Here is a 27348-nt window from a genome sequence, read left to right on the forward strand (position 1 = left end):
AGGGTTACAAAGAAAACAAAAATTAGTCTCTGATCACTAGGAGTTCAGTCTTTAAATAGGTTAGAGAACACAGAAATAACTATGTCAGAAGAATATATCCACAGAATAAATTGGAGATGAACTAGAAGGAAAGAAACTAGAATTAAAGAAATCAAGAAAAGTTTCTTGCAGAAGATTCGATTTTAGTTAGGACTTGCAAGAAGTCAGGTGAGGAAATGGAGATGGAGCTGAAGGAGAGAATTCTAGGCTTGGGTTTTACTCAAGGAAAATGCCCAGAGTTCAGAAATAGTGTTGTGTGATGAACGACAAAAGGGATAGTTTCACTGTATCCTAGAGTACATGGAGAAAGTAAGGTATAAGAAAATTAAAAAGAAAGGAAAGGTTACATTATGAAAGACTTGGAATGTTACACAAAACATTTTATATTTGATCATGGAGATAATAAGGAGCCACTGGTCTTTTTTGAATATTGGGTGACATGATTAGACCTCTTCTTAGAAAGATTAGTTTTGACAGCTATGTAGAATATGAACTAGAGTGAGGAGAAACTTGGGAAACCAAAAAACAGCAGGCTATTACAATATAATCCATGCATGCAGTAATAAGAGCTTTAACCAGGGTATTGTCAGTGTCAGAGGAGAAATGTGGACATAAAAGATATGTTTCAGAAGTAAAATGTATAGGACTTGAAAACATATTGGTTATGGGGCAAAGGAAGCAAGGAGTTATTGATAACATCCAGATTGTAAGCTGGGGTGTTTGGGAGGATTATGGTTATGCCTTTGACAATAATAGAAATGTTTGCAAGAGCGGAGGACTTTTAGGGAAAGAAATGAACTTATTTGGGGACATGTTGAGTTTAAAATATCTGTTCTTTAGTAGAAACCACAGAAAACAAGTACTTAATACATGTTTATTGACTAGTTTTGTAGCTAATGAGTTTGAGATGTGACCACTTCAAAAAGGACATTGAGTTGGAAATGCTTAAGCGTCAGTGGAAGATATGAAACTAGAGGTCAGGAGAGAGGTTAGGTTTGGAGATAAGTAAATGTGAGAATTTTTATCCTAAAGGATGATAATTTAATCATGGCAGCTGATGAGATCACCAAGTGAAATAGTATGGAGGGGGAATAATAAACTTTCTGTGTACTATGAAAACAAATTAACACAATTATATTAATACATGTGAAGAGTTTTCCTGGGTTGGCCTTGAATATACACATAAAAAGTTAAGGGAATAGAATAATGACATCTGTGCATTTAATTTTATTATATATTTTAATTACACACAGGTGAAACTTTGTGACTTTGGTTTTGCTCGAATTATTGGAGAGAAATCCTTCAGGAGGTCAGTGGTGGGCACACCAGCTTACCTCGCTCCAGAAGTTCTTAGGAATAAAGGCTATAATCGTTCTTTAGACATGTGGTCTGTTGGAGTCATCATCTACGTAAGCCTCAGTGGTACATTTCCATTTAATGAAGATGAAGATATACACGATCAAATACAAAATGCAGCTTTCATGTATCCACCTAATCCCTGGAAGGAAATCTCTCCTGAAGGTAACATGTTTTAACTAGAATCTGCTCATAGCACAGACTCACTATGGGGCAGACCAATTATATTGCATTATGGGAATCCCAGGATATTCTGAAAGTATAAAAAATGATAAAACATCTGACTAAATAATTATTAGGTTGTTAAAAATATTTTTATTTGAATGTGAAAAAATTTAAACTTATTGTTGATGAAATTGTTAGAATACTCTTCTTACTTCTGGCCTAGATCCTTGTGCTTGCTGCATCTACAGAGTCACCACACAATAGTAATAAGGAATCTCTTTGTAAAGTTAATTTGTTTCTTGTATAGACTATATGCTATTGTGACAACAAGAGAGCAACTAAATAGATTCTCATTTTGATGAGGATAATTTTTGTGTATGTGTAATTAGAAATGGGGTATAGGGAGGCATTTAGCTTTTGAGATTATGGATATTTTTAAACAATTTTGAAATTCTTATATATGTTTATGTATATAAATATTTCTAAACCCCATATATATATACATATATATACATACAATATTATATATTGTAAGAGTTAAATTACTATCCAATAATTCAAGTATTATATTTTTAAAGTTTATTATCTGACAAAAAAGAACCACGTGACTAAGTTTTCTACCTGCTCAAAATGCCTGCTCCACTAAAGAGGCTGACAGGAAGGAAAAGAGTGCTAGACATGGAACTCCACCCAATTTATATCCTGTGTACATCAGCATGTAATGGCAGGAAGTGAGTGGGGTTCTGGGAATTGTAGTTTTTGTTGGGGATCATAGTTTTGATGTGAATCATAGTTTTTAGGGTAACATTCTAATTTCACTATATACACACACACAAGAATACAAATTTTAATTCTTTTAGTTCTTGGATAAATTTTATTTATATAGACAGAGGAAGACTTATGTCTGTATAGACATACATATATATCTAAGAACTACAAACTGTACATGTGTTTATATAGATACATGTTTATATACATACACATACAAACACATACAAGAGTGACAAAATTGTGTGCATATACATATATGTGCATATACATGTACTTGTACAATTTTATAATTCTTAGACATATATGTATGTAAATATATATGACATATTTATGTCTATATAAATATATTAGCATATAGGTTATATAGATAGTACAAAATCCCCATTTATCCAAATCTCCACTTATCCCTGTGTATATCCAAGAATTACTCTGTGTGTGTGTGTGTGTGTGTGTGTGTGTGTGTGTGTTGACTGATGCTTACTATACATCATTAGCTGATCGACCCAGGGCATAGCAAGAATTTTATTAGTGAGATTTTAAATGTTTATTTTGTATACATATGGGAAATAATGTGACAGTGTATATTGTGATAGGTTCATATCCTACCTAGCTGAATAACCATAGATAAATCATTTAGCATTTCAGTGTATCCAGCAACTTTCTAAGATTATATGTTTTCAGGAAGTTTTTTACCTGCATGGGTAGGGGGACTTCCTTTAATGGTAGTTCCCTACACAAATGAATTCACAAATTTACCTTCCACTTTCTGCCCCAATATAAAAATCACAAAATATGTTACTATTCTTTGGAAATTATTTTCAACCAGGAGGGTTGAAATAAGAGTTTTCTGATTAACTTCAAGGCAGCTTCATATGTAAATGAAGATGTGATACAATGATGTCCTTAAGTAGCCCCTATGTGGTTCCCTAGTTTTCAATTTAAAACCCAAGAAGATACAAGACTGAAATTTTTCAAAATATAAATTGAAGCAGATACCAGATTCTATCGTTTTTCAACATATAGACAGTGTCCATTCATAAAACGGTTCATTTCCATGAAAATCTATATCTGAATTTATATTCCTCAAAAAAGGGGAAAAAATTGTGATTTGTGTCAGCAATTTCCATTGACAAAACCTTCCTGAAACTATTCCTACTGTTTTTCAGTCCTAAGAATGGTTTCTCCAGTAGTACCTCTTCCTATTCTCCAGAAATCCCTAAAAGATATATGTTCATTACGTTATGCAAGCATTAGTGTGACCATTTATTGCCAGCTCATTTTGCCTTTTGGGATGTCATTGCAAATGCTTTATTTAATGGGAAAAGAAAACTCTTTTAGACAATGGATTATATTCATATCCAACAATTTTGTTTGGATTGCTTTTCACTACTTCAGAAGGTTAAAGCTGAGCTAGCTCAGAGATACTCTTTTTTCCCCTTGTCTGTAGAGTATCATTAAAAGTAGTGCTGTGGAAATGGTGAAAAGTACTTGAATATAAACCATCAACAGTAATCTAAATTCATGTTACTATTTCAGCTACTAAATATCATAAGTGACATTACCAGTGCTTTGGGGTTACCATTAGCAACATCATCAATATCCTCTAAGTAATATTTAAAAGCATTCAAATGCCATAGATCTGGATGGAAGGTGTCAATTATAAGACAACTGTGGTTTACTCTCAAATATTTGTCAAATATTTAGGCCAATATAGTAATGTAAAATGTTAAATATCCTTTAATACTACATGAGGTAAGAAATAGGAGATTGAAAGCTAGAATATCCTGGTGATCTAATTTTGTCAGGAAATTTAAAAAATGAAAATCTTTAATATTTAAAATGATTAAACCTCTACTCCAAAAATCCCAGAAGGTAGACATTTTTCCTGGCAGGCATGAGGGAAAGGAGGAAGACCTTCACTTTTAAATTTTTCTTGGCACATGGAAAGAAGAGTAGGACCTTGCTTTTAGGAATCCTGTGCCACCAGCAGCATGGAAAATGGTTAGCCTTGCACTTTGGATTTATTTAAGAAGGGGCTCAGCTCTAACTGGACCTTGAAGTATGGATAGAATTTGTAAATATGAAAAAGGAGAATGTTAAACAAAAAAGGGAGGAATTAATATGCATATGCATGAAATTTGCAGGGAAAAAGGAGACAAATTTTAAACCTATATTTATTTGCATAATGGATTTCATATTTATAATTAAATAGTTATACTAAAGTGGATATATCTGATATTTCTAGCACATCATACTAGATAATGCAAAGACAAACTCACTATAAAACATGGAACCTCACTTCTGAGTTTGATACCTGCCAATAGAGTGATACTAAGAGTTAATTTAGGAAACCCTAGACTGCCAAGCCAAAGTCTAGAGCAAGTTTAAAAAAATCAAGCAGATTTGTTAGTGGAAATCATGACATTATAAGTATAATATTTCAGTTGCAAATAAGTGCTCCCAGACATCCTTATATGAATCTCCCTACCCAATTGCTTATCCCTCTTGGTGTGTCTATCCTACATAGCATATGCAATGAGTTAATGGCTTGTACCTAGTCCAGAGGACTAAGAATCAAATATGGATAACTACAGAAGGACTAGTATACTGTTACATAATTGAGAACTGATTATATAATTTTTAGAGAATAGAAATGTTTCTTCTGTTGAAGAAACTTATTCATTACATTTATTATTATTAATATTATTATTTTTGCTCTACGTGTGCATCTGTGTGTGGTTGGTGGGAAAGATAGAAAAGGAAAAGAAAGGTATCAGGACTTGAACATGGCATTGTATTGTACTGAAAAAGGAAACTTTTTCCTTCCATAGGTAGACATCTATTTAATGGAATACATTAAATGATGATAGGGGTCTCATTTTGTTTTTTTAACTTATTAATGTTAAAATAAAATTCCTAGATTTCTTCCACACTCCCTGCCCTCTCAGTATTAGAGAAGGCATTATATTCAAGTCATTCTTCAAACAATATTTCTGTTGCTTTATATAATGTTCTCTTGGTTCTGCTCATTTTAGTCTTCATGGAGATCTTTCCACATTTTTCTAAAATTAAATTACTCATCATTTCTTATAGCACAGTAGTATTCCATCACAATCATATGCCATGAGTTGTTTAGCCATTCACTAAATAAAGGGCATCCCCTCAGTCACCAGTTCTTTGCCATCACAAAGAGAATTGCTATAAACATTTTGGAACTTTAGAATATTTTTCACCTGATCACCTTAGGAAATAAACTTAATAGTGGTATTGCTAGGCCAAAAGGGGTACAGTTTTTATAACCCTTTGGACCTTCCAGAAAACATTTTATAATCCTACATCTCTTGTATTCTTCCTCTCTATAAACATAGGAATCAAAGGTGAAGACAGAGAGATCATAGATGCAAACCTACATGTATTCATACATAGAGGATAGATAATAGACAGTAGAAAGGATATAGAAAAAAGATAGATAGATAGATAGCATATATATGTATATAGGTCTATTTAATGATGCTGTTAAAGAAAAAAACAAAGGTTCCATTGGGGCATTTATGTAAAATGTTGAGGTATCTTATAATAATCTTTTATCATCTTACTTCTATTATACTAGAGCTCATTTAACATAATGTTTAAGTTTAATCACCTCTGTTCATATTAATAAATAAACATATTAGTTGAAAAATAGCTTCAATCTCAAATTTGACATGTAAATAACCAAACATATAATAACTAAGAACTCCTGCATAGATTTTTTTTTAATGGAAAATTTCTATAAATGATCTTGTGACTCATCTGGTTGACAGGGTTCTCTTTCAGAACACTGTACTGCTATCTATACAATAAATGTGGTGTTTATGGAAAGAGAGACAGAGACAAAGACAGAGAGAGACAGAGGAGAGAACAAACTAAAAATGCATTGATGGAGGAAAAAGTTCCTGGACCCCATGTTTTAGGCAAGATCCTTGTTTCACCTTCTTTTATGGGCAGTCAGCCTTTCACCTTTTCAATGGATCAGTCAATCAATAAGCATTTACTAAGTACCCAGGACATAATGATCTTTGAGATAATATGAAAATAGAGAACAACATCCATCTGATTATGATCAAGTACATCCCTTCTCTTGTAAATTGAAAATCTGATATTTAGAGAGTAAAATGAATAATCTATAGCTATAAAGATATTTAATATTTGTTGGAGATTTGAGGTGTGTTGAATGGGTAACTATTCTCAAACACCAGTCAGCGACCTAAGTGAGATCTGTTCAGCAGTGCAAAACATTTAAGAAACCCCAAGCACCTCTGCTAGATAAACCATTAATCATTATTTAGGCTTAGCTACATTCATTTAAAAATCACCAAGCATTTATTTGGGATTTTCTATGTGGCAAATATTGTGATAAATGCTGGGAATATATATAAAGCAAAAAACAAGAGTCTGCTCTCAAGGAGCTCATAGTCTAATAGGGAAAGATAGCACATAAATGGAAGCGCAAAAGCAGGGGAAAAGGAGCAACTAGATAGCACAGTGGATAGAGCACCAAGCCTGGAATCAGAAAGAACCTGACTTCAAATTTGAGTTCTTATACTTCCCAGCAATGTGACTCCGTAATCCCAATTGCCTAGGTATTGCTGTTCTTCTGTCTTTGAATTGCTACTAAAACAGAAGGTAAACAAAAACAAAAACAAACAACAACAAAAACAGGAGAAAGGAATTGGAAAATGCTGCTGGTTCCTGGTGTAGAGTCAGCAATAGAGCCCAAAGAGGAATGAAGAAGTAAATGTGACTTACTTAGCCATTTTCCTTAAAATGGAGGCCCCTTCAGGGATTGACCAATGAGAGTAAGGGAAAACAGAGGTAGAGTGCTATTCTGGGGTAAGAAAGCTGTTGGAGTATAATGGATAAAGAAGTCTAAAGGCCTCTCTTAAGAGCTTTAGTATCAATTGTAAAACACTGGCACTGAATTGTCCTGCATATCATGCCCACATCAAAGAAGGCACTGTACTCATTGAGCAAAGTCGAATTGCAGCAGCTAAAAAGATGTACAAATGTAGAGGTATCTCCATCTCAAATGTTCATAACCAGCTATTTGTACCTGACCAGTGGTAGAGCCTTCCAAGCTCATATTAATCTGATCAGCCATAGTCAGATACCTTGTACATTGACCCAAACTTAATATGTTTTTTTGGTTCTATTTGAGTATGAAGGACAAAAATCAACCACCTGTATATAATATACATGGAGGTATATCCCTTTTAAAAATTGATTGTGAACTCCATGAAGACAGAAACTGCCTTTTGCCTCATTTTGTATCTGCTGAGCTTACCCTAGTACCTGGCATGTTGTTGGTGCTTAATAAATATTTATTGATTGACTAATTACTATACCACCCTGCCTCTATCATGAGGGGATTTAAAATAATAATGACAATCTTTGTGCCCCCCCCCCAGCATAGAAAATACATGAGTTGTTTGTTTTCTGTTTTGTTTTGTTTTTCTCTCCAAGAAAAGGGAAGAATTGTCTGTAGTATAGGGCTATCACTGGAGGGTAGAGCCAAAGAAAGAAACAAATAGAGAAATTAAAACACATCCCTTTCCAAAGGAGTACCCAGACTAACTAGATTGAAGTGAGTAACAAATTTAGGAGAGAAACTGGCCTGATTAGAGCAACTCCAAGTGTTATAGATGAGGTCAGGAACATCAAATTAGGTCTAGAATTAAAGGTAGAATGTGATCTGAGCAAAGCAATAGGAAAATCCTTTTGGTACCTACAGGCTGAAGAGATTGAAGGGGTAAATTGAATGAGAGGAAGGATATCACTAGCTAGGTGAGAAATAATTTGCTCAGGGATGAGAATTTTTTTTTTCTCTGTAAGAAAGATGAGCAGGAAGGTTTTAGAAATGTTGAAATGGTAGTTGTCAGAGTACTTGGTGCGTTTCCCTCATCAAAGTGCATTGATAAGATCAACTTGAGAACTGGCTGGAAATTTGAGCAACTTCAGGAAAAGGCCTGCAAAAAAATCATCAAGAAACTGCTTTTTCCCTCCCCCCCCCACCTTACAAGTGGTTCATGTTACTTTATCTGACATTAGAGAGGTAAACAGAAAGCAATCAACAGAGAAACAGTAGCAGGAAATTGTCTGCCGACAAGCCCCACTCATGCTGACTGGAGATCAATTTCTACGTTCCCAGGTGAAGATTCATCAGAGGCACCTTTGCCAAGCCACCTGCTGTGACATTATCGCTTGGCATCGGTCATACGATTTAGTGGAAGACATTAAGTATCATGCTTAAAAAGGAAACTGTGATTTCCTATGTGTTCTTTTCCTTTTGGAAAGAAAGAGGGAAAAAGACTTTCTATTCATGAGTTCAACATGCTTTTAATGAGAAATTATCTTTGGGGTGATGACAGATTAGGGAACTCAACAAATGCTTGTATTAGTATTCTGTTAGGTACAATGTAATTTCAGCTTTCCGGCAGAACCCCCTGCCCCCTCAGAGGTAATGTACCATAGAATAAAGCATAACCAACATCTTTAAGGATGTGTAATACATCTGGCCTGGCTGGAAGTTCATGTTTGAAAGTGGAAAGAAATAAGAGTCAATGGTTCATTCAACAGTTAACAAAAGGAAATTTATTTAGCTGTATTATGAAAAGGATGCAGCTTTTAACTTAGCTGGCATAGACCCTAACCATAACCCTCCCTCCCCAACCCACCCTAGCCCCAGCTTCCATAGAGAAAGACTTCTTGTTTAGTAAGGCAGGGTGTGGTGACTTTCTGCTATGGATTGATTCCACCTGTTCTTAGGTGACAAAGAAACCTATACCCCATTTGGCTTGAGTCTTAGCCTCCTCTGCCAGTACAAAAAAGCTTCCTTGCCTTTTAAGGAATAAATTTTAACCTGGCCTACTTGGCAGGGACCTTGATGAATATTGTTCCTATCACCAAGGGTATACTATAATCAGATCAACAGGCTAAATACTGGGGAAGATACAAAGCTTACACAGAATGAAGTCTGGGGTGTCAAGGAATTTACCCCAGTTTCCTCACCTGAAAAATGAGAGATTTGGCTTAGAGAGGACCCCAAGACACTTCTGACTCTTTAATCTATAGTATTATGATCCTTCCAAGCTTTAGTTTTCTCATCTTTAAGAAAATGCTGGCTATGGAGGCAAAAAATCTGGCTCCATATTAAACGAGGGAGAAAAGGAAGAAAGGAAATAAGGAAGGAGGAAGGGAAGGAAATAAAGAAAAAGAAAGGAAGGAAGGAAGAATAAAGAAAGAAAAAAGAAAGAGGAAGGAAGAAGAAAGAAAGAAGAAAGAAAGAAAGAAAGAAAGAAAGAAAGAAAGAAAGAAAGAAAGAAAGAAAGAAAGAAAGAAAGAAAGAAAGAAAGAAAGAAAGAAAGAAAGAAAGAAAGAAAGAAAGAAAGAAAAGAAGGAAGAAAGGAAGAGAGGAAGGAAGAAGAAAGGAAGAAAGAAAAAGGGAGGGAGGAAGGAAGGAAGAGAAAGAAAGAAGAGAAAGAGGAAGGAAGAAAAAGGAGGGAGGGAAGAAGAGAAGGAAAGGAAAGAAAGAAAATATATTCTTCAAGAATCAATACTTAATATCATATGATCCCAGACAAATTATTTAACCTCACTGGGCCTCAGTTTCTTCAAGAAGTAGACTAGATAGACTAGATAGCCATTGATGACCCAACCCTCAGGGGTTGGATTAGAACCACTTAAAACTGTAAAAATACTACAATTCTAGTTAGTAACAGGACATAATTCTTACTTCCCAAACTTATCAAGGTATTAAAATTTAGTTTTGATACTCCATTTAAAAAATTAATCCCAAATTACTTTTCAATGAGACAAGGGGGGGAAAAACAGCAAAGATACAAAATAATGTTAAATACAAGCTTAGCAACATTACAGGCAAATAGTGTGCTTTTCAATACAAGGATCTCAAATTAGAAGTTTGAGGCCTTGCCTAAGAAAGACACAGCTGCAGGTCTCCCTCTTACTAAGCATTGTTCACAACAAAAAGTAACCCTATTGAAAATAAGACCCAAGTAGATGAGACCCAGTGATCTAATCTGGTCCTAGACAAAAGAAAGATAATTGCCATTTTAATCATTAAACTGTGTTTGTTACAGTTTATTGAGCTGGCAAATCCAGTAAGCCTCCTGAATTTTAATGAACAAATTGATTTGTCAACAGATTAACACTACTGTCAAACAGTAGAGAGGAAGAGACTGGCCATGAGCTTCTCACAAATTATGTGCCAAGTTCCAGAAGTCTTAATCAGGATTGTTAGGCTGAAGTTAACAGACTTTGATCTGTCAGAATCTACCAGGGTTAAACTTGTTTGGAATACCCTAAACTTAAAATTCTAGAGCTAACTGCATATAAATGAAAAGTCAAAAGATGCAAAATAGAAGATGAAGAGCATGAAATGATGAGAACAAATATACAACTGTTAGAATAAATGTGGAATATTCATGTTATTGTTTTGTTTTTTAAAACAAAAAAAGAATGAAACAATGGATGAAAAAATGTCCTAATAGTAACGACTTCATTTGTTGCAAAAGAAAAGAAAGCATAATTGATGGGTTTTTCTTTAAACAAATATTTATTTTTAGAGAAAAAAATCCAGAAGGGTTTTTGAATAAGAATGTAGACATTGATTATACCCCATGTATGAGCAGTTTTCTTGTTTCACAAAGAAACTTAACAATTGAAAACCTGTTATTTGTACCTTGATTTCTATGTTTCAAAACGTCCAAGTTTATTTGATTCTCAAAGTATCATAGATCTAAAGCCAGAAGGAGGTTCCTTCAAGGCTATCAAGTCTCTCATTTAACAAATAGGAACCAGGGTTAAAGATGTAAAAGGACTTAGCCATGGTCTCACAGGTAGTAAATGGCAAAACCAGGATTTCACCCTCAGGTTTCAAGGCCTTTGATCTTTATATTTGTTCATGCAATCTCTTATAAATGGTAATTTGAGAGTACAATTTCTTTGAAATGGAAAGGTATAATTGCCATGTCTTTCCTCCAATAAAAGATCACTCTTTATTTTAATACAAGTTAAGTTCTTGATTTCTACCTCAGGCTTTTGAAAACATTGAATACTGAAGCTTTTTATTCAGTGTAACTCATAAGAATAGAGCTGAATGGGAATTTAAAAAGTCATCTAGTACAACCTCCCCATTTCATAGATGATGAAACTGAGACTTAGGGAAGTAAAGATACTTATCCAACTAGATGGCACAGTGAATGAGCATTAGGTTGGCCTGGAGTCAGGAAGATCTGAGTTCAAATCCTATCTTATGCCCTAGCTTGTATGATAAGGGCAAGGCACTTAATCTTGTGTTTGCTTCAGTTTCCTCATCTATCAAATGAACTGGAAAAGGAGATTGCAAACCTCTCCAGTATCTTTGCCAAGAAAACCCCCAATGGGATCATGAAGAATAAGACGCAACTGAAACAACTAAACAGCAATAACAAACACACATGTTTAGTGGAAGATTTGGAATTCAAATCCAAGTTCTTTTACTCTAAATCTAGAATTCCTTCCATTACACTACATTGTTTCAACTTGTATTTATTCTCCTGCATCCCTTAAGACCTTTCACACTATGTGAGCATTCTCTGAAATGTGAGAATGGATACAAAACAGGAGTACCATCCATCATTGAATGGTCTCTACTGAGACCAGAATGAGGAAAAGAAAATAAAGATTTTGGCTTGCTTTGAAAGGTCTCAGACTTAATAGGGTTTCTCTATTTGACTAGGGAAGGGAGGGAGATTAGGATAGTCTGTTGACTTGTTTACAGTATGTAGCCTTTAGCACCAGCCCACTAGAGCCAGCTTCCCAGTGTTGCCCAGCAACAGCATGCAGAGTTGTGAGCTGGAATGTGGAGAGTTTTGCAAAATGATTTTTTTTTAAATAAACACATAACTTGCCATCAGTGTGAAGCAACCCATAAGGGAGATTAATAAGTACTGCACAGAGACAGGTAATGAGTCAGAAATACAAAGGAAATGAGCTTTATTTAACAGAAGAAAGAGAAGGGAGAAGCAAAAAGAAACAATCAGTTGCAGTTCTACTAAGAGAAAAAGGGTGCAAGGAAAGGCTGCAATTAGAGGGAAAAAGTAGAAAAATGTGGAGATCAAATAAGGGCAAGTTTAAACTGGACCTAGGCAAAGAAGCTAATAACAGGGATTCATGTATAGTTCTCCTTTGAGGGAAAAAATCTTTTTTTCAGATCTTTACATATTTTGTAGCATTGTATTGATATAATGTCCTGAACTAACACTTACAGAATCATAATAGCTAACATATAAAATTTGGGAATTTACAAAGTAACTTTACATAATATTTTTACTGTGTAGTGGTTCTAAGGCAGTAGAGTGATAAGGGCTAGGCAATGGGGGTTAAGTGACTTACCCAGAATCATAGAGATAGGAAGTGTCTAAGGACAGATTTGAACCCAGGACCTCTCATCTTTAGGCCTCACTCTCAATCCACTGAACCACCCAGCTTCCTCCTACATGTTTTTCATTTGATTTTATCCTGACAACCCTGTAAGCTAAGTGCTGCTATTACTGCTATTTTATAGATGGGGAAACTGAGACAGTTTAATTACTTGCTCATTATCATATAGCTAGCACATATTTGAGGTAGGATTCAATCTCAGGTCTTTCTGTCTGTTACAGAAAGCTGGGAGCTGTAAAATTCTCTATTATTAGCATACTCCCTTCACATAGTTGTCATTGTTGTTGCTTAGTCACCTCTGACTCTTAGTGATTCTGTAGACCAAAACATACCAGTATTGCCCATGGGTTTTTTTTTTTCTTGGTAAAGATACTAGAGTGATTGGCCATTTCTTTCTCTAATGAATCAAGGCAAACAGAGGTTAATGACTTGCCCAGGGTCACACAACTTGTAAATGTTTGAGATTGAATTTAACTCATATCTTTCTGACTCCAGTAAATACTGAAGTTGAAGTTCAAATACTTTGGCCACATAATGAGAAGATGTTGGGAAAGGTTAAAGGCAAAATAAAGCTTCCTCAGAGGGGAGAGAAGCTTTAAGGTAGGAAGATAGAGACAGGATAGACATTTTAAATGCCACGAGGGGGATGATGGAGTCAAATTAGAAATATGAGGTGGCAGGAATGAGTCTTTATTAATTTTCCATAAGCCACAGCCAAGCTTTGATCAAAGGACCACTTCGAAGGCTTTTACCAGTCCAGAGATCCACATTTAATACCACACAGGTCAGAGAGATGAAAGAGAGATAGAGAAGATTTAAAGATTGAGCTTGGCCAGAGGCCAAGCTCCTACCAGGACAGCCATCAGCTAGCCTGAAAGAGAGAGAGAGCTAGAGGCGGAGCTTGCTGGGCTAAATAGTCTTTGATATGCAAATATACACAGTACATAGGGATGATCCTCATTGGTTAATGACAAGGTATAGGTGTGGTTTCTCTTAACCAGGTGAGCACAAAGAAACCTGTGTTTCCACGTAACCTGGGGGAAGCTGGGGTCAAGGGTCAGAGGCTTCCCCAGCCACGTGCAATACTGAGCATGCTCAAGACTGAGCATGCTCTCTTCTGAGGCAATCTGTACATACCAACTGTTCCCCTTGCCCATAGCTAGGGGTGGACTGCTACACAAAAGGAGAAGGGTATGGAGAAAAATGCAATGGCTAGAAAATTCCATGGAAACAATGAACATTAAGTTGGACAGACTTGAGAAATATGGACAATAGAAGTGCCTAAAGTCATGAACAGTCAGACATGACAATGACTGAAAAACAACTTCTTGGCTCCAGATTCTATCCACTGAGCCATCTACCTGCCCTCACATAGTAGGAATTCCAAAAATATTTTTTAAGGAATAGGCAGTGCAAGTACCAATGAGGAAGGAATAACTTATTAAGTTCTTTAAACTCTTCAGTTTCAAAATATTTCTAATGCATAGAATGGAATCTCTGTTTCATAGCCAAACATGAGATTTTGTAAATGAGAGATCTGTAGATGAAGAAACTCCCTCTGCAAATGCAAATTGGCAAGCACAACTTGAAGAGGCAACTAGGTAAAATGCAAAAGAGGATTGGTTCTCAAGTCAGAGGACCACATTCAACACCTGCCTCTTCTATTTAGTACCTGGTGACCTTGAAGAAGTCACTTAACTTCCTTGGGTCTTAATTTTCTGTGCAAAATGAGAAGGTTTTAATTAGCTGGCCTCTGAGATTCTTTCCAGCTTACCTCCTGTGTCTCTAGTGTTTTTAGAGAGCTCTTTGTGGTACTTAAAGTTTAAATGACTTCCTAATGATCAAAGATCCATTAAGTAGTAGGTGAAGGACTTGGACAAAGATGTCCCTGATGTGAAAGCTAGTATTCTTAACAATTGTGCCAGGTTGCTTCTCTGATACTCATACAAAAATGACCAGTGCATGTTATTCTCATTGTTAGAATATGGTGTATGCATTGGATACCAGACCTGTCCTCCATTCTGAGTTTACATTATGTTTTTGCTCAGTCATTTTTCAGGCTTATTCAACTCTTTGTGACCCCTTTTAAGCTTTTATTAATAAATATACTAGGATGGTTTGCCATTTCCTTCTCCTGTTCATTTTTATAGATGAGGAAACTGAGGCAAGCAGAGGTAAGTGACTTTCCCAGGGTCACATAGCTAGTAAATATCTGAGATCATATTTTTACTTAGATACGTCTTGCTGATTCTAGGCTTAGTACTATATCTACTCTGCCACCCAGCTTCCCTGGTTTTACATAAAAGTGGCTGCTTCTATCTATATCTATATCTATATCTATATCTATGTCTATATCTATGTCTATATCTATGTCTATATCTATATCTATATCTATATCTATATCTTTCTATCTATGTACTTATATATAGCCTTGCAATATAGAATGTATGCATGGTATGTGCCTGGCATTCAATGATTCCTTCTCTTAGTTCATCAGAAATAAAATCCATATGTCCAACTTCCTAAGAGAGCTCTCATTTTCATAATATTACTCAAGTTGTCTTAGCATTTAAATCTTCCAGTTAATATGGTGGCATTTTATATTTGTTCAGTTACAAACCTGGCTTCAAGGTGAGCTCTGATATAGCTTGGGCATCTTAGATTGTCCTGAAAACTCTCAAGACTAATGCTGTTAACTCTGATGCATTCTTAACTTGTCATCATTTTTATCTTTAAATAATGGGAAAACTGCTATTTGGCTTTGTTTTTATCCACAAGGAAGTGGCAGGGACCTTGAAAGAAAACGACTACTGTATCGTTGAAGCCGTGACTTCAAGAAAAGGCAGTGTTGGTTGTAGTCAGACATAGAACTTAAATGTTTGAAAGATGAATTTTAAAAATTCAGAGTAAAGGTGAATATAATCCATGCCTCAAAACTAAAAGAGAGTATTACCTCTAAGAGATAGGAGATTTTAGAAGATCAAATACTGATTACTTAATAGTAAATAGTTAAGCAGTTTATTTGACAGAGCTTCTGGGCTTGTAATAAAAAAAAAACACTAGAGTTCCAATCCAGCCTTAGACACTGACTAGCTGTATGACTGGGAAAATTACTTAACCTCTGTCTGCCTCACTTTCCTCAACTATAAAATAGGGATATTGATATCTTCAGGGTTTGGGAGGAATCAAGTCTGATATTATTTTGTATAATGCTCTTAGAACTTTGTCTAGCACCTGGTAGGTACTTAATAAATGCTTATTTCCTTCCTTCCCATCCCAGTAAAAAAGAAAACAGGGAAGGATCTAGAGAAATTTGTGTGGCTACACAAGGAAATTATAGATGAGTTCAGATTTTTAAAGGATACAAAAATGGGAGAAGGAATCCATAACCCAAGAACATATACTGAGTGCTTACTAGTTTATAAATATATTGTCAGAAAGGGTAAAACCCAAAACAAATTGAATCTTAGGAAAAATACTCATCACAATATAAAGACATATGTATGCACATATACAAAATTCAAAGGGAATGAAAAATTAAAAGTCCACTGCTAGGAGAAGATAGTGTCATGTCAAGAGATATATATTATTATTAGTTCACTCTTATTTTACAAAAAAGCCAGTTTTTAAGGGGAAAGGTGATGAAAACACTAGAAAAATGAAATTACTACCCAAGAAAATTTAGAAGATGCTGCAAAGAGAATTTGGCTACTTATGTAGGTTCCATTGTCCAAGTATAGATGGATTACATCCCAGGATGATTAAGTAACTTGCAGATAATAGAGCTACTGCTGATAAATTTTTGATCATTCATGGAGAAGAAAAAGAGGCAATGAAAAATTAAAGAATGTTAATTTTTTTAAGGAAAGAATTGACTCTACAAACTATAACACTTTCAATTTAATATTGGATTCTGTGATGTCTATTGTTTTTTTTTTTTTAAGTGTTGGTCTCCTTGTCTCTCCCAGACTAGAAGCGCAGTAGCAATTCAGAGGCCTGAACTCACTTAATCAGTAAGGAAACTTTGATCTCCTTCTTTTCTGCCCTGGGTTGGAATATGTTGGCTAAGACCTGGCAGTCTTCCAGTTCAAGGATCTTATCTTAGGCTAGGATAAACCTTCTATTTAGGGAGACAGCATGCCCATATTTGAGTATATCCAGAATAAATAATATTGTTTTTCAGGTGTATTTGACTCTACATGACACCATTTGGAATTTTCTTGGCAAATATGCTAGAGTGATTTGCTATTACCTACCCCAGCTCATTTTACAAATGAGCAAACTAAGGCAAACTGGGTTAAATGACTTCCCAAGAGTCACACATCTAGTAAGTGTTTGAGGACATTTGAACTCAGAAAGATGAGTCTTTCTTACTCCAGGCCCATCACTGTGCCATGGTCTACTATGTGATATTACATTGCCCTTTGAGTAAATAATACAAGATAGTTGAAAATATAAAGTGAGAGGGCATTACTATTTGCAGGGATAAGGAAATGCTTTGTGGAGAAGGAAGTATTTGAGCTTTATAGTTAAGAAAGTGATGGATTCTTTGAATACAGTTGGTTAGGGAGTGTATTTTTCTAGCCATGAAGGAGAACCAGTGATTACAATGATATGAAAACAGAATACTTTGTGTGAGAATCATAAAGAAGGCTAGTTTAACTAGCTCTATACCCTGAAAAGTGGAAAATATATAAGATAAGAAGATAGTTTGTAACCAGATTGAAAAGAATTTTAAAAGCCAGAGAAGTTTCTATTTTATACAACATAAAATAACAAAGAAAAAAGTCTCATTATAACTTTCTTGTGAAAATGTAAGATGAGTGATGATACTACACCTATGTCTAATATGAATAGTGAATTCCATGAAGTAGTCTCATTATTTTAATATTTTCATTAGATATTTCCAGATTTGCATAATGTGGTGACTTCATGGGATTCATTATTTTAAATAATCATGACCCAGATGGATTAGAAGGATTCTCCACTTATTGATCCTCTTTATTTAGAGTGCCAATGAATAATTGCATCAACCTAGAAGGAAGACTCTAGTGAGAAGTATGGGGCTTTGTACCTAGTGCCTGTCATAGCTCTAGAGACAAATGGGACATCAGATGTCATCTAGTTCAACTCTTATTTTAAAATAAGAAAAGTGAAATCTGGGAAATTTAAATGACATGCTAGTCATACCAATATTAAGTCATACCAATATTAAGTGACAAGGTGAGATTTGAAATTCAAGCCCAGGTCCTCTGACTCCACATGCAGCTCTTCTTCCATTGTATCATGCTCTAGAATTAATTAGAAGGAACCTTAAGTGCCATCTAGTCCAATCTTTTATCCTTGGCAGCAATTCTTTCAACTTGGCCCTTTCCTATTCAACATTTTCTCAATTACTTGGATGAAGACATAGATTCTTATCAGATTTGCAAATGACACAAACTTGGAAAGGAGAGCTACTATGATAGATAACAGCGTCAAGATTCAAAACAATCTCAGCAGGCTAGAATCCTGGGCCAAAACCAACAAGATGAAATTTAACAGGGATAAATGTAAAAGTCTGCACATTAAGAGCCAAAAGAATTTCACAAGTACAAGATGGGGGAGACCTGGCTAGCTAGAAGTTCATGTGAAAAAGAATATGACAGGGCGTAGTTAACTCTAGGCTTATATGAAGGCACAGTCTAATCTGCCCCCTCAAAAGGCTATCAGATTTAGATGGCAAATCATGGGCAATAATTTTATACTCGGTTGTGTTTAGATTATATCTGCAGTATGCCTTTGAATTACAAGCACTGTATTTTAAGAAGGACATTGACAAACTAAATTTATCTTAAGGATGAAAGGAGGATGGCAAGTTTTCTAAAATACAATTTCATGTGCTTGTCAGAACTGTTAACATAAAGAGATTTGGGGGGAAATGTGGCATTTACCTCCGAATAGAAAACATAGACTTACAAACCTAAAGGATAGAACAAAAGCTAAGAAATAGTGTTAACAGGGGTGTAGATTAAGCCTCTGGACAAGAATCACCTTTCCAACAAGAGCTGTCCAACATTGGAACAAGCTGATTTATCAGGCAGGGGTTTCTTGCCACAAAAAGTATTCAAAGAGAGGCCAGGGAACTGTCTTTAAGATATATTGTAGAAAGGATTATTTTTTAGCATTAGTCTTCCACTAATTCACTTTGTTTCTGTTTGAGTCAGTTTATTTCTTAGGATCTCATTTACCCCATCTGTAAAATAAAGTTCAACTAAACAATATCTAAGAGTCTTTCCAAATCTTAGGTTTTAGATTCTATCTTTTACTTATAATTGTTTGTTCATTGTTTTATGCACATATTTTTTCATCTCAAGTAGCCTGTTAGCTTTTAAAGGGCAAGTTTTAAATACAAAAAATATGCTTCCAAATAAAATGAACAAGTACAGATATGGGAAGCAGAAAGAGCATTGCTTTTGGCGTGAGAACTCACTTTTGATGCTTCCTCTCTATATGAGACTTGGTCAAATCACCCTACCTTCTTTGGCCTCCACTTACTCATCAGTCAAATGAGAGACCTGACCTAGTTAGCCTCTAAGATTCCTTAAAATTGTTATGTCTATAAAGGAAGAAGGCAACAAGAATTTATATAGTCCCCACTACATGTGCCAGGAACTGTGCTAATATATCAAATATATCTATATTTGATTCTCACAAAGGATCAAGATAGAAACTCTTCTTAAAACCATTTTACGGTTAAGGAAACTGAAGCAAACAAAATTCAAATAACTTGCCCAGAGTCACACTGCTATGTAGCAACCTAGGCATGTCTGAAAGTAAAAACCATTTCTCATTTACAGTAGAGCAGTTTCAATCTAAGCTGAATAAACAAATCTAAGGAGATTGACTTAAGCATTTTCAATATTCATTGTCAAGTGTAAGAAAACCAGCAAGAGCATTCTTCATTGTTGGCCCAATTTAACAAATAAATGTAATTTTAAAAACTAAGTACCTACTATATATAAATAAACAGGTAAGTGGCACAGTGAAGGAATTGATATTCCTGGAGTCGAAGCCAAGCCTTTGTTCAAATTCTACCTCAAACACTTACTAGCTATAAGACCCTAAGCAAGTCAATTAACTTCTCTCAGACTCAATTTCTTTGTCACAAAATGGTGATAATAAAAGCCACCCATTTCACAGAGTTGTTAAAGGGTCAAATGTGATTATATTCATAAAGCCTTTTGCAAATTATTATATAAATGTTAGCCACAGTTATGATTGCTACAAAATAATGTGCTAAGCGTCAGTGACAATATAGAAATAAATAAGACATAGCTTTGTCCCTCTAGGTGCTCAAAGTCTAGCAGAATCAAATCATGCATATATAGTACAAAAAACTGTCACAAAATAAGTATATAGGAGAGTAACAATCAATGAATTTTTTGAAAGAAAAATAAATTTTTGTTGAGTTTATCATAGAGGTTAGGGAGAGGTCAGTGAAATTATGAAAGGAGGTGGCTTTTAAGTTGAGCCTGGAAAGATGGGTGTTATTTCAACATGCCTGAGGAGAACAAAAGTCATAACATAACAATGAGGTTAAGAAGAGTTGAGGTATAGTAAATAGTCCAACTTGGCAGAATTGATGATTTCATGATGAAGAATAAGCCAGTTCTTGGTTGTGGCATGCATTAAATGCCATTATAAGGAATTTGGGATTTATTGACTAGATACTGCAGAGTCATTGAAAGGTTCTGATCAAGAAAATGGCCTGATCAGAGGTGAGCATCAACCAAAATTGTGCTAGAAGGAGATCATAATTAAAATGAATTACTTCTATTATATATGCAAAAAAGACCAAACATTCACTCCTGTTCAGGAATTTGGATAATTTGTCTGAGACACAAGCCCTTGAGAAATAGCCATGTGGCCAACCTGCTTTCCCTCCATCTAGTTATGCCTTTGAACGATTTGAAGGTTGATGTTTAACTTCTCAATACATTCAAACCATATGACATCATTAGATTTCCATTTTTTTAGTGCCACTCTTTTTGCATGGGTGATGCCACCAAGTAGTCTATGAAATCTGTTTTACACACATATTGAATATAGAATAGACTATACATCAAATACACATTTGTATAGAGAATAGATGTAATAGTCTCTCCTTGTGTCCTATAATTTTTTCTGCATGGTAGATGTTTTATATTGCTCTGATGCTGCATATCCAGCTACATAGGTACCTCAGGTACTATGGTAGTTAATGAGGCTGTTAATTGCACACTTCATTCAGCAGAACAATTTCTTCATCATCGTTTATTACGCTACCCCTACACTCCAACTTCTCATCTGGCATTGCTTACCTCTTCATTTAGGCAATGTGGTACTCCGTGGGGGCCAATTTGGGTAAAAAACAACAACAGGTCTTTTATTGAGTTGCTTTGCTCTTGCCTTCCTAATTATGGAATTCAAAACAGAATGAGTGAATTAATTTTGTGCATTTTATTCCTGTAGTTTCTGGGGAGACAGTTCTGCTACACATTTCCAGTTGTATATTAGCTCTGCCATTACTGGCAGCCCACCATTTTTGCTGTCTGATTTCATAGAGGCATGAATAAAGTAAGCACTTTACTCACCATTGAAGAAATCTTGTGAATGGATATTTTAACTCACATGCTCAAATAAGTGGTTCACTTGGAGAGTTACATTTTCAAAAGATCTTGAATGTACATGTGTGGAATTCAAAAATTGGACCATTCCCTGGTACCCTAGCTAGTACAAAAGTAGGGAGAACCATGGAAAGCATTTGAACATATTGCATGACACATGATTTCTACATCAAAAAGTGCTTTAAGCATTTACTTGCCATAGCTCTTTGATATCAAATGACTGCGAGTCATTGAACACTGCAGTCTCCGAAGACTTGAAATTAAGGATCACATAAAGGCCAATATGGTAGGCAGGAACAGGCTGAAACATTTCAAATGAGGGTTGTAAAGAAGCAGCAGCAAAAGGGATAGAATCAAAGAAACATACAAGCGATAGAAAGAAGAAAGTTAATTCTATATGAGAGAGAACCAGTGGACAACCCATGTACTCCAATGTGATATTGTCCTAACTGTTTTTAAATGAAAAGAGGCTCCTTGTAGTGAACATATGGTAGAATACAGGCAAGAATTGTGCAGTATAGGCAGGTGTGGATGGTTTGGTGGGGAAAATGAAATTCCAGATTTGGAAAGAATATTCAATGGCCAAAATAATGAGATTATAGATCCCTTTGAGGATGGTATTCATAATGGATATGAGAAGATTAAAATAAATCCTGTATTATTTATTTATTAATCCTATTTATAAATAATGGATTTTGTCCTGCAACTGCTTTTGTCTTATTACTGCTTGAGACATGGTTCTTTGTCTGTGAACTTAATTCAGGATTCACCTGGCCTATAAGAGGTTAAGTTTAGAAATCCAACTCTCCTGCTAATTACTGATTTATTCTTGCCTCAAGAAATTTTGTTAACCTAAGGGACTGTGGGAGATAGAAAGGGAGTTTGGGCCTGATCTCTTTATGTCATTAACCTGTCCTTCAAAGATATCTGCTTTGCTGCCCCAAAATCTGGGCCATTGTTTTGTACCTAGACTTTGGAATCTTTCTTAGTCTCACGAGAGAAAGGGGATCGTTGCTAGTTCCCATTACTAAACTTACAACCAATCATGTTGTTTCTTGCTCCTCTGCTTTGAAAATAGTCATGTTGCTCTCAGTTCCATTATGCCATGACCCTGTTCTGTTCTTTTTTCTATAATTCCCAAACCTCTTAAAAGAGGAACTATTCTTTTGCTTGAGGTCTTTGGTATGAATGGAGGCAAGCCACTGAGCCATTTATTGACAAGTAGCATGCCCCTGCTAATAAATGGCATCTTGTGCAGAAATATGCCTCGGTTTACCCTTTTGTTAAAATTCAGAGGCTAAGATGGCAAAGTAACAGGGATAAACGTTTGCTAATTGTTATAGTGAACTACTTTGAAAGAACTATATTCTGAGTGACAAATGTATAAGAGTAGCTTTAGGTTTAAAAAAATCATATTAAAATGTTACTCCTTTCTACTGAATTTGCAGATCCCATTAAACTCTTCTGCATATCAGTTGACTGGATACACTGTGAGAATATCTTTCAAAGCTCTGAGAGAACAGAAAAGTAGCAAACATGTATCAATATGATGAAGGATAAACTAAGAAGAAAAGGTTTCAAGTACATTTATAAGGTTCAGTTTACATCTAGATTGCAAATAGTTTGGGTTCTAAATCTAATTCATGTTGGTAGCTTTCATGTCTAATGCAGTGCCCAGTCTATAGAAGGAATCAATTAAAAATCTATCATTGAATTAAATCAGTTAAAATTTTAAGGAAAATACCTTGAAAGCCATAGCAACTGGTCAAAAAACAAACAAACAAAAATGCTATAGTCTACTTTGTTTTCAAACTTGTAAACCTATCTTACAGCTCAGCATCCTTGCTGTCTAATACTTTTCCTTGAATGTGACTATACTTACCTATAGACGTGTGAGGGTGGGGGTTGGTCCAGACTGGAATTTTATATCACAAGAAAATATCCAGAGTGAAAATTCCTCCCACATAATGCAGATCTTCAAAATTAGAGAATTTCCTGGCGGTTATTGAAAGGTTCTCTTTATCCATGGTCACTTAAGTAGTATATTTCAGAGAAAAACCCTTAACCCAGTTTTTCTTTACTCCGAGACTGGACCCTTTTCTTGCTCTCACATTTAAATTGAAAATCCTTAAAACTTTTTTATAGCTAGTGTAGTTCAGAGGCAGAACATGAACCCAATGTTTCCTATACCAAGACCACTCATCTTTCCATTATATCATGCTCCTTCTCCAAAATCAAGCATATTCTGTTTAAGAATTCCCATGAGGAATAGATAGCTTTATGGTTATAGTCTGTGAGTTAATGGAAATCATTTTCCTCCATAGGCTGCCAAGATTTACTTTACATTTCTGATACTCTACACCTGTATTATAATGCAATTATATTGTATTACAATATTCTGCAATGTATTGCAATATTCTGTATTTGCTTATCTGCATACATATTTGTTTTGCCCAGGAAAACTAAGCCCTTTGAAGGCAGGGACTTTCTATTTTTGTATTTTTATCCCCAGTGCTCAGCAAAACAGTAGACACTTAATGATTGTATGATAAATAAATATTTGCTATCGAATACTTCTGATGGGTTTTGGGTTGACATCATGGAATCATCACAAAGGAGATAAAATCTATTTATTAGAGTTCAAAAGTCTTTGTTGTGACTAATGTACTCAATGTATTGTGATAAGATGGAAGCTGCAAAGAAGCATAACATATATGGAGAAATTTGTCATCTTCTTATAATTATGACTTATGACTACCAATATATCAGTCCCTATGATTTAAAAACAAATATCTTTTCCCCTAGCCATCGATCTCATCAACAATTTGTTGCAAGTGAAAATGAGAAAGCGGTATAGTGTGGATAAGACACTGAGTCACCCATGGTTACAGGTAATACATCAATAATTTCATATTCACTCTCAACAGGATGAACTACTACATATTTGTAATGATTTGACTTTATGTTTTTTTACTTATACAAAATACCTATTGATGTATTTCTCAGGATGAAAATGTTCAAAGAATGACAAGGTCTTTTGCTAAAGTAATGTTCATTGCCTAAATGCATGGAACCCTGTAGAATTTAACAAACCATTTGTTTTATCAAATATTTCATTTTTAATAAATATTATCTTAGCTACATAAACCAGAAGATACAAATTCCATTCACCCCATTTTCCTGAAGAAAAATATAAGAGAGAATAATAGCTCAAGAGTCTAGATTTAAAAAGCATCTGTATGCATGAAGCAAATAACCAAACACATGCCCATCTGCTCATTTGGAGTTAATTTTCAGTTATATATTTTCAAAACCCAAACTCTTATTCATTCTAACATACAACAGATATTTATCATATATTCTTAAAGTTTATTCATTAACATATTAGCAAAACTAGCTATCAGTTGAAAATTCTCATATAAATTGAATTTTCAGAGCTTGTACATGTAATGCAATACCAAATTCGAAAATCATATAGCTCAGAATATTTCTTTCTACATCAGGTGACTTCGATTCAAAGTATAATATAAATAAGAAATACATATACCATATATGTGTTTGTGTGTATATATATATATACATATATGTGAATAATTAAACTTAATTTTTCAAGAATGACTTGTGAAAGTTCGCTTTCAGAGAATGAATCTTTAAGAAGTAGAAACACCAAAGACATTACATACCTACACACACACATACACACTTACATATATGTGTGTGTATCTGCTTACCAGATGATGCCTTCTATTATTGTGGGAAGTAGAGGTAGGGGGTGAGATACCTGGAAATAAATTATATTAATCCAACAGATTGCATGGTTTGGGATATAGGGAGCCATCCCTGGAGTCAGGAAGAACTCAGTTCAAATCCTGCTTCTAACATATCCTCGCTTGTGATCATAGTAAAATCATTTGATTTCTCATTGCCCCCAGGGATATGCTTTAAGACTACAAGGTCATAATAACTTGCTATTCTATATCTTTGGCTAAAGGGAGTTTCTATACTCGAGTTCCCCTATGCTCAGGAAATCACAGCCTCATCCATCCTGCCCCTAAAACAAACAAACAAAAAATTGGCCACACATTTGCCTTCATCCTTTGTTTGCCGTGCTGATATTGACAGTCATGGTGAGATTAGAAACAATGAATTATTTCTACAATAATAAAGTCATAAAATATAATAGTCATATGGTAAATCTACTTGTACAGAGATGTTAATTCAAATTGAAAGTTGGAACTGAATTCTAAAGGAAGAATTCCAGGCATCATAAGAATTAGAACTTGAAGGGACTGTAGAAGTCATCTCATTATACAGATAACACAACTGAAGCCCAGAAGGGGTTATTGTATAATATTATGGATCTAGAGCTAAAAGGAACCTTCAAAGGCCACTACTCTAATCCCTCAATTTACAGACAAAGAAACTTAAGACTCAGAGAAGGTTAGTGATTTTCTCAAGGTCATCGATGGCATTTGAACTCAGGTTCTCTAATTTCAGATCCACCCTTCTTTCTATTATATCAGATAAGGCACTCTATCTCACAAAGGAATTAGCAGAGCCAGAATTGAAACTCATTTCTTCAGACTGCATTGCTTGCTCCACTAAAACATGGGCTTTGTGGCTTCTGGGTTTTAAGGATCTAAGTGCTAACATTTTGTATTTTCTTTCCCAGGATTATGAAACTTGGTTAGACTTAAGAGAGCTAGAATGCAAGAATGGGGAACGGTATATTACGCACGAAAGCGACGACTTAAGGTGGGAACAGTATGCGGGAGATCAGGGTCTGCAGTATCCAGCCCACCTTAGTGATCAGAATATCGAGTACAGCACAAACTCAGAGTTGGAGGAAACAGAGATGAGAACCCTCAGTGAGCGGGTCAGCATCCTCTAAGTTATAGCCCCTATAATCTGTCAAAACACTGTGGAATTAATAAATACATACGGTCAGGTTTAACATTCGCCTTGCAGAACTGCCATCATTTTCTGTCAGATGGGAACAAAGCTGTTAAACTGTTAGCACTGTTGATGTATCTGAGTTGCCAAGACAAATCAACAGAAGCATTTGTATTTTATGTGACCCAACTGTGTTGTATTAACAAAAGTTCCCTGAAACACTAAACTTGTTCTTGTGAATGATTCATGTTATATTTAATGCATTAAACCTGTCTCCACTGTGCCTTTGCAAATCAGTGTTTTTCTTACTTGAGCCTCATGTTGGTAAAAGAGTGAAACTTTCCATGAAATAGAGTCTGTTTTCTGTGCACCACTAGTATTTGAATGTGTAAGCAAACTCTTGAAGAGTAGATTATTGCCACTTTTCTGTGAACAACTCCTGAAATCATTGGTAAAATCAAGATGAAGCAAAACAAAAGAATTATCTGTTTTAAGAGAGAAAAAAGAAAAGTATTTAGGTAAAATTCTTAAACATCCATACATGTGAGAGATGAGATACTCTATAGTTTCAGATGAAAACCTTCTGTGTGCACCTGAGTATATGGATATGTATCCAATTAAATATGCTTGAGTACACAACAGGACAACTGCTTTTAAACCTAAATGCCTTAGTCATGTAAACTGTTTTATCTACAATTACATTTCCCCTTTTCTTACAATATTCTGCTGTATTATGGACATTAAGCAACTGAACAACCTGTTGCCTTTGTGTATGTTTTTGAAAATAAAAACAAACAACAAAACAACAACAACAAAAGCCTTGTCAGAAATATTTTCCTCTGGAAGAACTGTGGCAGTAGAAACTCAGAAGAAAAACAACTGCTTGATCACATGGGTCGATGGGGATATGATTGGGGATGTAGACTCTAAATGATCACACCCTAGTGCAAATATCAATAATATGGAAATCGGTCTTGATCAATGACACATGTAAAAC

At 35.1% G+C, this 27348-nt stretch overlaps 1 protein-coding gene across 5 annotated transcripts in view; it reads left to right on the forward strand.

The window, feature by feature from the left end:
- The window catches only part of PRKD1 (protein kinase D1), a 415044-nt gene extending 388400 nt beyond the window's left edge, over window positions 1-26644 (forward strand). For all 5 annotated transcript variants that reach the window (XM_001364580.4, XM_001364651.4, XM_056810441.1 and 2 more), the window contains 3 exons: window positions 1293-1560; window positions 24264-24349; window positions 26131-26644. In XM_001364580.4, coding sequence (XP_001364617.1) covers window positions 1293-1560; window positions 24264-24349; window positions 26131-26349 — 573 coding nt within the window. In that variant the 3' untranslated portion in view covers window positions 26350-26644. The remainder of the gene's footprint in view (window positions 1-1292; window positions 1561-24263; window positions 24350-26130) is intronic.
- The last annotated feature ends 704 nt before the right edge of the window (window positions 26645-27348 follow it).

This window comes from Monodelphis domestica, chromosome 1 (assembly GCF_027887165.1).
Source record: "Monodelphis domestica isolate mMonDom1 chromosome 1, mMonDom1.pri, whole genome shotgun sequence".
Lineage (NCBI taxonomy): Eukaryota > Metazoa > Chordata > Mammalia > Didelphimorphia > Didelphidae > Monodelphis > Monodelphis domestica.